At 45.0% G+C, this 13,496-nt stretch overlaps 1 protein-coding gene across 1 annotated transcript in view; it reads right to left on the reverse strand.

Annotated features, from left to right (window-relative positions):
* The window catches only part of GAD2 (glutamate decarboxylase 2), a 75,997-nt gene that overhangs the window by 9,523 nt on the left and 52,978 nt on the right, over positions 1–13,496 (reverse strand). Inside the window, exons 12-14 of the mRNA XM_003786746.2 lie at positions 11,927–11,991; positions 5,395–5,473; positions 2,558–2,707 (exon numbers count right to left, since the gene is read on the reverse strand). Coding sequence (XP_003786794.1) covers positions 2,558–2,707; positions 5,395–5,473; positions 11,927–11,991 — 294 coding nt within the window. The remainder of the gene's footprint in view (positions 1–2,557; positions 2,708–5,394; positions 5,474–11,926; positions 11,992–13,496) is intronic.

The raw sequence follows: 13,496 nt of genomic DNA on the forward strand, positions 1-13,496 counted from the left end.
ACAGGAGGAATTTCTCAAATCTGCCTCCCAGAGAATTTGGGAGACAGAGTTTTTCAAGATACTTTGTCAGGCAAAGAATTAAGCAATCTTCTTGTGTTGAGTTGGCACAGTTGGGGTCACAATTCCAGTTGAGTCAACTGTTGGCCTGGGTTGCCAGTGGGTGGGCCAGCCAATCCACTGGAATGTGAGACCTGGAAGATACCTCAGGTATCTTTTGTTATTTTTTGAGACAGAGTCTCACTCTGTCACCCTGGGTAGAGTGCCATGGTGTCATCCTAGCTCACAGCAACCTCAAATCCCTGGGTTCAAGTGATCCTCCTGCCTCAGCCTTCCAAGTAGCTGGGACTACAAGCTCCCACCACAACACCTGGCTAGTTCTTCTCTTTTTAGTAGAGACAGGGTCTTGCTCTTGCTCAGGCTGGTCTTGAACTCCTGAGCTCAAGCAGTCTACCCACCTCAGACTCCCCAACTTCTAGGATTAGAGGCGTGAGCCACTGCTACTGGCTTTGGGAAACTATCACTAGGTTTGGAAAAGGTGACGTTATCTATGGAGAAAGTGACGAATCTTTGTGACCACTAGCTGTGGGACTTCAGAGCAACAATTATAGAGACGTGAACAAGGCAGACACTGATGACTTATTATCATTATTTTTAGCTGAGCCTGTGCCTTCACAGAGTCTTAGGCCTGTACCCCAGTTTTTGCCTTGCATCCCTTTATTGATCTGTAAAGAGAGTCTCAGTATTTCCCCCAACTGAGTTTTCTTTAAGTGTTGCTAAGTATCAGGCTACTTGCAAAGAGGCTCTACCATGTGGCCTGGTAAGGGTAGTGTAAGGGTGGAAGGGGCTCCTTTTTTCCTTCTTTTTTTAAGACAGAGTCTCACTCTGTTGCCCAGGCTAGAGTGCCGTGGTGTCATAGCTCACAGCAACCTCAAACTCCTGGGCTCAAGTGATCCTCCTGCCTCAATCTCCGGTGTACATAGGACTACAGGCACCAACTCCAATACAGGAGTTAAGGGCACATCAGCTTCCATTTGTGAAAGTTGTCAGTACCAAAATGGAGTCACTAATGCCAAGAAAACCCCCAGATAGAGCCAGGAAAGGCCACGAAGAGAGGGCTCTCATGCCGGTATGCCTGACAGCAAACACAGTCACAAAGGCTGCAAAACCACAGCCTTGCCCAAACTCCTTCACCACCTTACACAAAGGATACTTCTGCAAGGACGTCTGCCCAGCAATGACCTGTCCAACCTTGGACTGGTGTCCTCCTCGTCATTCATGTCAGTAGCCAAGGATAATTATTTCAAAACAATCCTGCAATCCTCCCCATTATTTTTTCTTTAATAACTTTTGTCTTCTTTTGCATTCCTGAATATGCATGTTTCCTAGCATACTGAGTGTATCCCCACTGCAGTGCTTTATTCCCCAAGAAACATCTTTTCTTTTAGGGGGCCTTGCTCTGTTTGTGGTTTAGGCTGACCCCTTAACTCTCTCCCTATCTATTTTTCTTTGTAGGTTTCCCTGGAACGTGCTTTGCCTTGGGGTTTCTATAGCAGACATGACTGGCCCCTCTACAAGGCAGGGGAAACCAAAGCCAGAATGCTGAAGTCACACAGCCACCAGTCTCCCAGGCATACAATTTCTATCCCGACCACGGCAATGAGCTGCCCCATGCTCTTTGGCTGCAGTCTTGAAGACATGACAAGCCCTGGCCTGGGCAGGGACAGATCCCCAAGAGGGATGGGGTAAAGCCTGAAAGGCCAGAACCCCTCCCTGCCCTGTGCATTCTGCTCCCAAGTCAGGCCAGGGCTGGAAAGGAAGATTTGCCTTCAGTGGGAGATAAATGAAGTCACTCATTTGTGACCTTTAAATGAGAAATCTGGTCAAGATTAAAACTCAAATCTTTGACCTTTCCAGCCTGCCCATGTTTAGACATAACTGGATGCCCTTGGAAGGCTACAAGTAGGTCCAGCCAGTGCTGCACACCAGTGATTACAGAGTTTACCTTGCCGTGAGAATGATCACGTACAGTTCAATTCTGAGGTAATCAGAGAAACCCAACAAAAGCAGGTGAGTACGTACTGCTGGAGTTTTTATAAAAACCTAGCTAGAGGTTGTCTATTGCAATGTCCAAAATAAGCTATCACGGTGGACTTTTTCTTTCTCTTTTTATTCTCTAAACATCTCCTTTCAGATTGCATTAACCTACCTGGGTGATCAATCACTGGGCATAGCAACCCAAGAGTCAGGGGATAAAAAAACCCAACAATGACAACTACCGCCTACTATAAGTCGAGGTGTTTTGCCATATGAAGCAAAATGGATGTGTTTTCTGCATGAGTGAGCCTCAGAAGCAGTTTAGCCTCAAAGGAACAAAAGCAAACAATGGATTTGATCAGATTCTTGCCTGTGTAGAATGGGGGTATTTAGATACAGAAGAAAGAAACAATCTTGGGTAGGTAATTTTCAATTTGGAGATCAATTTTTCAACATGTTCTAATAGGTGTCATCAGAAAAAGTTTTTTCTTAGTTGACATTCCGCTGTTTTACACAAGCTCACCTTTGCCCTCCACATCAGCCATAACTTAAAAACGTCGACATGGCGTCCACACTGTAAAGCCTTGTCTCCGGTGTCGTAGGACAGGTCATAATGTTTATCTTGCTGAAAGAGGTAGGAGGCATGCATTTGGTTGCAATTCTGCATCAATCCCTAAAAGGCAGAAGAGAAGATTTAGGAAACTCTTAATGGCTATTCATCAGAATTATTTTGTGGTGGGAATTATTAAGAAAAAGGGATTGTATATGTTTGAGAAAGAAAATGGTAAGAATCAAATGACATAAAAAGGTGGACGGGAGTGACAGTTCTGGACAGGAGTGCTCAGCTGTTGTGATAGATCAGCTCTGGACAAATGTCACAGTGGTTCACCGGGACATACTCATACTTACTCTCCCTTTTAAGAGAAAACATTCATAAAAAATTCAATCAATAAATTAAAAGTCAAAATCAGAGTATGAGGTTCCTTCTTTGGCAGAATATCCTGATATTCTGGTTTTGTTGTCATTTAAATATTTTGGGAACTCTTCGGTTCTGTAAGATATCATTAGGCTGGTTCTTCTAGCATTTTCATTCATATCTAATTTAAGGGCTTTATTATTCAACTCTTAGTTTGAGCCATCTTTGGAAAGCATAGCTCGTAAGACAATCCATTGCTATTCTTTTTCTATGTTGAAATCTTAAAAAAAGACATTGCAAATCTGAGATGCATTTAAATAACCAGTCTTTCTAATGTCACGTTCCTCTCTCAAGAGTGGTCAGACCTTCGGTTCTGCATTTTCTTACTCTGTTCCTTGTGGTAGGAACGGTGGAAAGTTTCGTTGTCCATACCCATTGTTTTGCCCTCGCACCATAACCTCACCATGGAAATGGGGGGCAAAGTGATTGAACCGTTCTAAAGAACAGTGAATGAATCATGCTGTCTGACTAAAATAGGGTCCCCAGTCTCCTCATCAGAAATCCCACCACGTTTCAGTTTGTCACGAACCGCTGGGGAGCCTTTGACTCTTTTGTTATCTACTGTATGATTGTGATTTTCCAAGAGCTTTGGCATTTGGTTTTTGCTTCTCTCGTGATGGCAGCCAAGAAAAGACTAAAGTGTGATCACTTAGTTGAAGTTTGAAGTGAGAGCACTCTTTGAAAATCATCCAAACGAGAACACAGTGGCAATAAAGCTACAATTTTAACTAAGTTTTGACAGACAGAGTGCCCAGGCGGCAAGCAACAGAACTAGACTCTACCTTGGAGATTATGCTTCATATGCAGGAATCTATTAAGTTATTTCTGAGATTGAGAAAATCCATTACAGCACATTTATATTAGAGCAGTAGAAAGACAATGAACTTAAAAAAGAAAATTCACTTGAAGACCCATAAGATGTGAACATTGCAACAGGTGCCTCCCATTTGATCTCCTGGTCACAGAGACTTTGTATTATTCTTCCCCCTGGCCATCCAAGTTCACAAATGGATGCCATCAATCTCCCATCAGGACTAAGGGCAACCACCTCAGAGAGTACAGAATGGAACAGACTAAATTCTAATTGGGAGAGAAAAAGCAACTCAAAACACATGACCTCTAAAAAGTTGGGACAGCACTAGTTAACTATTTCCCAAAGGACAAGTAAAAATGTGATGCTTTTTTCACACAGAAGGCCTTGGTGAGATAATATCCTGAGGTAAAACATGTTAATAGTTGCTGTACAGAAAGAGATTCTCATGCTTCAATTTAGAAACCTGTACCTTCTTTTTAGATACTGCAATGCATATGAGTATATTAAAGGCTCCAGTAAGCCCTGAAATAATGAAACCTGTTTTAACTTCTAATTCAGTAGGTCCTAACCCTTTTAATGCTAAGAACTGTCATATCCCAGAACACTTATTACCTTCTTATAAAACAGTATGATTCCTCAGACCCCAATAAAAGAAATGCTGCCAGAGCATCATAAACTCTTGGGTTCAGGGTATTGAAAACTCATTTACTGTTTTCCCACCCAATAAAGGAATACTCCCTATCTTCTTACTAATAAGTGGCTGTCTAATCTCTATTTATTCACTTCCCATGAGTACTTTTTTCCTACCATAGGACAGCTTAATTTTTAGAAAACCGTTATTTTTATTGAACCCATGTCAGACCTAAAATCATAGTTTTTTTTTTTTTGAGACAGAGTCTCACTATGTAGAGTGCTGTAGTGTCACAGCTCACAGCAACCTCCAACTCTTAAGTGATTCTCTTGCCTCAGTCTTCCGAGTAGCTGGGACTACAGGTGCCCGCCACAACACTGAGCTATTTTTTGTTGCAGTTGTCATTGTTGTTTAGCTGGCCCGGGCTGGGTTTGAACCCACCAGCCCCAGTGTATGCGACTGGTGCCTTAACCACTAAGCCATGGGTGCTGAGCCCATAGTATGTTTTGATTTTTGCCATCAACTTGGTCCTACTCAGCGTTGCTAAACCCCTACCACCCAAAAGCCTTAAGGAAAAAAATGAATCTCTTCCACTCAAGAGTCCTTTAAACTATGAAGGCTCCTATCCCGCTCTCCCTCCTTTACATTTCTTTTTCTTTTTCCACTTCTCCCAACATTAAACATGCTTCGTCCTTTCCTTCATCCCCCTTTCTGAGGTCATAGGTCCACGTTTATATTCTGAAAGTTGAGATCTCCTGTCTTTCCCCCTTTTTAGGCACCATACTTTTATCCTCTAGACAGGTGTTTAGAAGGCTCCTCTCTGGGGAACATGAGCCACTGTAGAAAAGACCTGAGGATCTTGCTGTTTAAAGAGAAAAGTCAACTGTATGACACTGAAGCCCCACTGATAGCCGGGGTGCAGAGTCAGTGAGGACGTACCTCTTCTCTAACCAGGAGAGCAGAGCACTGCAGAGGGACCCCCATCATCTTGTGTGGATTCCACGTCACGGAATTGGCCCTGAAATACACAAATCAAGTGAGAGAATGACACTCCTTGACAGGTGGAGAACATGGGCAGCAGAGCTTCTGTTTCTTTAGGATGACACTAACTTTATAAAACAAAAAGTAGAATCTTAAACATGCCACTTGTCTTTGTACACAGACACTGTAGGCGCGGGTGCAGGTTTCCACGTGGTGTCCTCGAGCTCCAGCAGAAGCATAGTTAGCTGCGTTTCTGCCTCCAGGGTGGCCTCAGAAGAGCCCAGCTGAGTGACCAGGATCACTCTATCCAGGGTCCCCCGCCTTTGGCGCTGAGGATCAGAGCTCCTGGCAGGTCAGGGCAGCAGCCTCCTGACCTCCCCTCCCCCCCCCAATTTTCCCTGCCATCACAGTGGCCTGGAGCTCAGAGAGCAAGCTCAGTCCATGGCTGAATTTTGTTCTTCTCTCAACTCCATTTCTCCTTTCTATTTAATTGATGACTACATTTCTCTAATGTGTCTTTTCTTTTTTCTTTTTTTTTTTGAGACAGATTCTCACTTTGTAGCTCTCTGTGGAGTCCTGTGGCATCATAGCTCACAGCAACCTCAAACTCTTGGGTTCAAGCGATCCTCTTGCCTCAGCCTCCCAAGTAGCTGGGACCACTGCTACAATGCCTGGCTATTTTTAGAGACAAGGTCTAGCTCTGGGTCAGGCTAGTCTTGAACCTGTGAGCTCAGGCAATCCACTTGCCTCAGCCTCTCAGACTGCTGGGATTACAGACGTGAGCCACTGTGCCTGGCTAATGTGTCGTTTTGTAGTAGGTTCTAGCTAGTGCCCTGCTTCCATCTCGTTTCTGATCTAGAGTTAGAGATGTGCCAGGGGGCCCATGGGCAGACGGTTCCACTCCTTTTGTGTCCCCCCTCAATCTGAGACATGTAACACTCCCTCTTTGGGGACATTGGCTCACACAGCAGAGATTCCCAGCTCAAGGATTTATGTTATTTGAAAAGCCTGAACCACAGTCCTAGTTCAGACTCCTTCAATAATAATTATTATTCCTCTGGACACAGCAGTTTTATCTTAACTGACTCTTGGTCTCCATTTCATCTGCCACCTGGCACCAGAATTATCTTCTGGCTCTCTTTAGAACCCTCTCCCCTTCCCAACTGTTGAAAACGCCTTTTGCCCCCAGCCCAGATTCTGGACCTTGTGGTCTGGCCATGAGGCGCCCTCCCCAGAACCACCAGCCCCAGCCACACTGAGTCTTACATCTCTTCACTTCGCTTTCCTTTATCCATTTTCATCACACCAGATTATTTGTTTTGTTCTCAGAGAATTCTGTTCTCCTGTTCCTGGAATGTCATCTCCCTTCGCGTCACGTGGCTGAGTCATGATTACTCTTCAAGCCCCCCGAGCCTTTCAGCGGCACCTCCACAGTCCTGTTCACTGAGCTTCAACGTCTCTTCCTCACTCCTGCTGTGCTCCTCCTCCAGTCCCCAGGAAAAGCAGCTGCTCCCAGCACGAATCCCACCACTCATGTCACTTATTTATCAGGCACTTTGAGTCCCTGAGCCTATCTTCTGAGAGACTGATGGCTCCTTCAGGTTAAGGGTCATGGGTGTGACCGTGGTACAGACAGGCCCATGGAGAAAGTAAAGTGGCAGAACGATCTGTGGCTGCTGCCTCTGGAGTGCAGGGACAGCTGACTCCACTCCAGCTCATCCCAAACCTTGGGAAGAAATCAGAAGCCAGGAAAGATCCTGTCCATCCATTTGAGGAATGGCTGAAGTCGGCCAGCCTGTCAGAGGACACTTACTGGCCTGTGGATGTTACCTGAGCCAGCAAATAGTCCAGCTCATCTGCTGGTATTTCTTTGGCTCTGACACTGGCTGATATATACATTTAAGATTAGAATTGTTGAATCAGAAGCAAAGGCAGTACAGGGCCAGATTATGACCCCCTGGACAGAGGACTAAATGACCAAATGAAGATTAACCTGTCATATTGAAAAGTTCCTTCCAAGAAAATATTTACAGGCTCTGTAAAATGACCCTGAAGGGAAGAAACCTGTGCTTGAGCCAAACAGATCATTACGGCTAAGGGAGAAAGACTCTGTAGTAAGAAAATAAGGTTTTGCACTCAGGTTCCACCACTTCCTAGCTGTGTGACCTTGAAAAAGCTACTCAACCTCTCTGTGCCCAGATGGCTTCATGTGTAAGAGGAGAATAACAGTAAATAGTTGGAGTAAAGTGTTTAAAACTGTGCCTAACACACAGTGAGGAGTAAATGAAGTTGTCTCTCATTTATGAGCTTTGTGACCTTGGGCACATACACGCCACCATTCCGTACGTTCTGTAATATTCTATAGCTAGACATCCAATTCTGATGAGTGTAGTTTTGTCAGTAAGGACGTCTGATGGGAGAGGGAAGCAGCTGTCCTCGCTTTCTGTGACTGTGGGTGCTTATTTTGGTGCAGCGGCCTATTCATCTGTTAAGAAGAGAAGCTGTCGAGACGCACAGCTACCTGCCACTAAGTCCTCTGTCCTGTCTCTCGGAGGCATTCAGATGTCTCATAAAGACGGCAAAAAGCCATGCAGATCGATTCGATGACATGACCTTGCTTTTGTGGAGAAATGGTACCAATTGATGAAAAACTTCCTCAGGTTCATTTCGAAATGCTTTGCCGTGGGACTCAGTCATGTGGTTGAGTTGGAGAGAACTGATCCCCCAGGACCGTTTTAAGACATCCTCGGGCCCTTGTTTGCACAGATTCCAAGGAACTGATGAACCTGCCACTGCTCATCCCCTTAGATTTATTCTTTCTCTTCTATCTTCTGTGTTCCCAGCATCGTTTTCCTTCTGGGCATCCAGCCCCTCAAGTCTCAGTGATGGAACTGTTTTCATTCCATCCTTCCTCCTCTCCCGCCACCACCCCTTGGGGGCCTGTCTCGGTCCTGCTGGCTCGCTGCTGCTACAGTCCCTGTCACACCCTCAGTCTCTCTCCCCCCGACACCTGGGGTCCTGATAGCTTCATAGCTTCTAGTCAGTCCCAGCTCCCTTCTCCTCTCTAATGCAGAGCTATTCCAAACCACAGGCAAGGAGCTATCTCTCCTCTGCTCGAAACCCTGCTGTGGCTCCCAACACAGAGGTTTTCCATCTTTTTTTGTCCCCGTCTCGAGAAATAGAATGTTCTCCACCCACACAGTGGCTCACACAGCAGTGTTCCCAGCTGAAGCGGGGACAGCATCCCAGGTAATTCTCACCGGCTTTCCAGGCGGGCCCCCTGGCAGAGACTCCCTGGACAGGAATTCTGCCTCTTCTACCAGCTGCCAGTGCCATGGATCCATCTCAGCCACCTCCCGAACTCCTGTGACGCTCCGCACACTTTCAAACGTCTGTGTCTCTGCTCTTCAGCCTGAAACCCCTTCTGTATTTCTGCTTCATGAAGTACCCGCATCTGTTGTCACTCAGCTCTGACACTGATGCCCTTGGCAAAAGCGTCTTGTAACAGTGCTGCTCAGAACGAACCATTCCTTTCTCTGTGCTCTCCAATGAGCCCACTTGTCCGTCTCCCCAACCTTTACTTCCTGTACCTTGAAATTTGTGCCTCGTGTGTGATTTGCCTAAGACAGAAATTCAGAAACCTCAGAACGAATTCTGAACCCTTGGCTCTCAGGGCGGGAGGGAGGCCAACTGGCGAAGCAGCAGAAACTGCCCCAGAACCTTCAACTGGGTCTGACAGCCTGGAGAGTGGACACAGCAATGGGCTATTACAGGAACGCGGTAGCCTGTGAGCACGGGGTCAGCATAGAATGCAGGAGGTGTGTTTTGGAGTGCCAGGGCTCCTGCTGCCCTCTCAGTGTCACCGTCTTTGTTCGTTTGTCTGTTTTTTTTGAGACAAGGTCTTGCTCTGTCACCCAGGCTTGGGTGCACTGGCACTATCACGGCTCACTGCAACCTTAAACTCCTGGGATCAAGTGATCCCCCTGCTTCTGCCTGCAGAGTAGCTGGAACTACTCTCATAGGTGCGCACCACCGTGTCCAGCTAAAAGCTTTGCCATTCCTACCAGGAAGACAGTTGTTTTTGGACAATTTGGATTGGTTCTTAAAGGAGATGCTGAACAGGGCTCCTGATGCTTGTACTATTTGGCTCTGAGAATGGCATTCAGGCCCCTCTGTGACCACCGAGGAACCTCTGAATCTGAGGACGAGAAATGTCTGAGGATTTTCTCCACTTTTAATGATATTAATTAATTTTGCAGTTAGAGACTGTGACTATGTTTTATTTGTTTATTTGAAATTGAAAAATAATTTAATAGATTTAAAGGGTACAAGTTAAAAAAAATAAAGGGTACACGTTGAATTCCATTGCACGCGTATGTTATAAGGTGGTTAAGTCTGGGCTATTAGTATTCCTATCACCCGAATAGTGTACACTGTACCCCACATGTAATTTTCTACCCTTCATCCCCTTACTTTGGTTTGTAATGCTTGGAAAAGGGTCAGTCCCCCCCAAGTGAGACAAATTTCTTTCCTAAATGTGTGTCCATGAACATTATGTGTCAGTCCTTTCCCCTGATCCTACGACCTTTTCACGAAAGAAGGTGAGTAAGATTTGATGGTAAGTCAGCAGGATGGGGGATCTCAGGGAAAGTGAGAGGCTAACAGGGTTCCCCTCCAAAGGAGGACGTCAGCAGCCCTCTCATTTTTAGGACTTCATATCTGGCTATTCTATTTGAAAGATTTCTTTACAACACAATTTCAAGAATCACGGTGCCAAGAGAGGACTTCTTGTTCTGCTATGAACGTTCTAAGCTTTGCTCTCAAATAACAGTCTCTAGTGCAAAAGCGTGTGGGTGTTTATTCTTCTAAGGTTCCGAGTAGGTAATTTAGTGAGCTTGCAAGTAGATGATGTTCCAGGGTTTTCAGCACTTACAGTCACGTATGACATCAAACGTAGAATAAGAGACCCTTTTTGTGCTAGTCAGAAAGAAACCCAGAGAACAGGAGGGGCTCTATCTAGACCATCTCTCTTGAAAACACATGAATTGAGTTCTCGTTCTGATCATCTGAGCAGATGACATCCACGTTTCTCTCTCTTTCTCTCTCTCTCTCTCTCTCTCTCTCTTTTTTTTTTGTGGTCTTTCTCTGTTGAGTTCACTGCCTCTTCCGTGAGTTTCTGGTTCCATATAGATCTTCATGATGGGAAGGGATTAGGGCTGGGAGAAGCTCCAGAGCACAAGAAGCAGAAGCCTGGAACTGGCTGACTGTGGGAGGGGGATGGTCTGTCTTCATCCTCCCACACTTAAGTGGCACTTGCGGTCAGAATATGGGAGGGTCTCCATGCCCTTAATCTAGCTGTGCCCAAGCCAGACCCAACTGGCCAGACCCTGACCCTGGCCAGCAGATTCAGTGACAATCATCCTTGTGATGTGGGCCTCAGCTAGTCCATCCTAAATTGTCCTTAGCTTTCTTTCTGCCATTTTGGCAGAGCACCCTGGACGCCATCCCAGTAAACCCCCATCCACACTCATGGGCTCTCTGAGTGTGAGCAGGCCGGAGTCACACAGTACTTGCACACTGCTTGCTTGCTCAGTGCTGACAGCTGCTCGCAGGCTCCACCAGCCTCTATCCTGGGCCTGGAGCAGAAACTGTGCCATGATATCTAGGGGCAGAGCTGGCGTGAAGCTCTTTGGCAGCCTCTGCTGAATTCAGGCTTTCTTAGTCGCTTGGACTGACAGAGCTCACCCCCATAGCTGACCGGCTGTGCTGGGACAACAGAACTGGCTTCCCTTTTCATGTGGCCCAGCACCAAAGCCTGACACAGTATTTTGCAATTTGTGTTTTATCCTCCCCTGTGGACTCCAAGACCCCTTATGCTAATCAAGTAGAACCTCCTTTGCATTTTGCAGCTTTTCTTGGTGGTCTCTGCAGTAGCAGAGGCTCTAAATAAAAGGTGCTGTGCAGAGGAAAAGGTTACGGGAATTAAACTGTGTGATGACGTGAACACGAGTCTGTTTCACTTTATGTGAACTGACATATTAAACCCCAAGTGCAAACTTTCAATGCTGATAAATTACAAGGTATTGTTTTTTGCTTTGCAAAAAAAAAAAAAAATTTTTTTTTAAGTGGTGGATATTATTCTTTTATGGAACATAAAAGCTATAAATATTTTCCCTAGAAAAGTATGGACTGTCTGCAGGTTTTGAACAACTCTGAGGTGGTTCAGAGTTCCCAGGAATATGCCCCTGGTTAGGAATCACTATGTCTAAGAGACAATCTAGCCGGGTCACTTGACGTGGGATTTGATTTTTTTGCTTGTTTACACACAATAGTCACGCGTGTAATGCCACACCCGATAAGGCATACAAGCACTGAAAAGACTGGGCTCCCCTGGATTCCGAGAGTCCCTGGAAATTGAGTGTCATTTGCTTTTCACTTTTCCAGCTTTCAACACTTTACGTTGTTAACAAAAAAAAAAAAAGGCACCTACCTCTCCACGCCGCTCACTTTCCACTTGTGTTTCCGCGACATCAGTAATCCCCCGCCCCAAGCCGCCTGGAAAAGAAGATCATACAGGGAAAGAGGTGGCAGTTTTCATTGCCTAGATTTCTACAGTTTGGTGTCTTCCGGGTCACTGGGGAGCTGGCCACCCTCTTCTGCTCCTAGGCATTCAAAGTTTAAATCGGAGGGCCACCCTATGGTATCCGACTCTATCTTACATTTATACAGTGTCAGGAGCCAACTTGGGGTACATTTCCTCAATCTGTCTGAGATGGCGAAAGAACCTGGCCCCAGCCCAACGCCCACTGTGAGTTCCAGTGAAGCCCGTGTTCTCAGAATGAGAAAACTGGTGGTCTACACGGTTCACAGAAGAACAGATGGACCAAGCATCTATTAAACAGCTTCCACATTGCAAAGAAAACGCTTTTGATAAGTCTGGATGATTCCAGAGGGAGGAAGCAGCTTCACAACCTTATTTGATTGATGTGTCATTTTGGATAATTTCTGTGTTCAAAAAACCACAAAAACAAAAAACAAAACAGCAAAACACCCACCAAAAATCCACAAGTAGGAAAGAGTCCTACCAGTTAGCTGAGCAATTAGGATATATCCCTTAAAAACTTATACTTAAGTTTGAAGATCTGGTGTAGTAATCATCTTTTAAAACAGGATGTCAAGATGGAGATTCATTTGAAAGTGTTCACATTCTTTATTCTGCGTGTACAAATAATTCTGGGATAATTTTAAAGAAAAAATAGGGGCAGCACCTGTGGCTTAAAGGAGTAGGGCGCTGGCCCCATATGCCGGAGGTGGTGGGTTCAAACCCAGCCCCGGCCAAAAACTGCAAAAAAAGAAAAAAAAAGAAAAAAAAAGAAAACCCTGTTAGGATGTAATTACTGTTTCCCTATTTGTTATAATTTCAGTTCATTTATACTTTGAGCAATTATTTGATTTTCCACATGTATAATATTTTAAGTTTTTTCTGTTTAATTATTTAATGAATGTTAAAGCTAATAAGTGGCAAACGATGCATTTCAAAGAAAAGCTAACACAAATGGTTAAAAGATCCCCTAGTACTAATTTATGTAGAAAGCCTGGAAGGAAGACCATGGTATCTGTTGCTTAAGGATACACAAATATTCTCATTTTAAAAGTAGGCAGATAATCCGTTTACTGAGTCAGCCAGCAATGGCTCAGAGGTTTTCCACTTTTGAGAACCAGGTCACTGAAAGTATCTGAGTTGTTCAATCTTTCTTTGGTGTCTTCATGTATAAAAAGAAGGGCTGTCTGGCAGTCTAATGAACAACTCACATAGCAGATCAGAGAAGGAAAAGAAGGCTGGAAACTTCTATGCAAGATAATTAATGGGAATATGCACCACTTAGCCCGGGGGAGTTTCTAGCTTCTAAAGAAAGGGACCTAATTTTGTCTGAGTACTTGCTTTAATAAGCTGAAGTGATCTAAGGCCCTGCTATTCTAAGTGCCAGCCCACAAGAACATAAGGGCCTTGCACCAAAATGTCCATCCACTTAGGGATTCCTTCGCTGAGAAAGTCTTTC

Source organism: Otolemur garnettii, unplaced genomic scaffold (genome assembly GCF_000181295.1).
Source record: "Otolemur garnettii isolate 467f Iridium unplaced genomic scaffold, OtoGar3 scaffold00019, whole genome shotgun sequence".
In the NCBI taxonomy this organism is placed as follows: domain Eukaryota; kingdom Metazoa; phylum Chordata; class Mammalia; order Primates; family Galagidae; genus Otolemur; species Otolemur garnettii.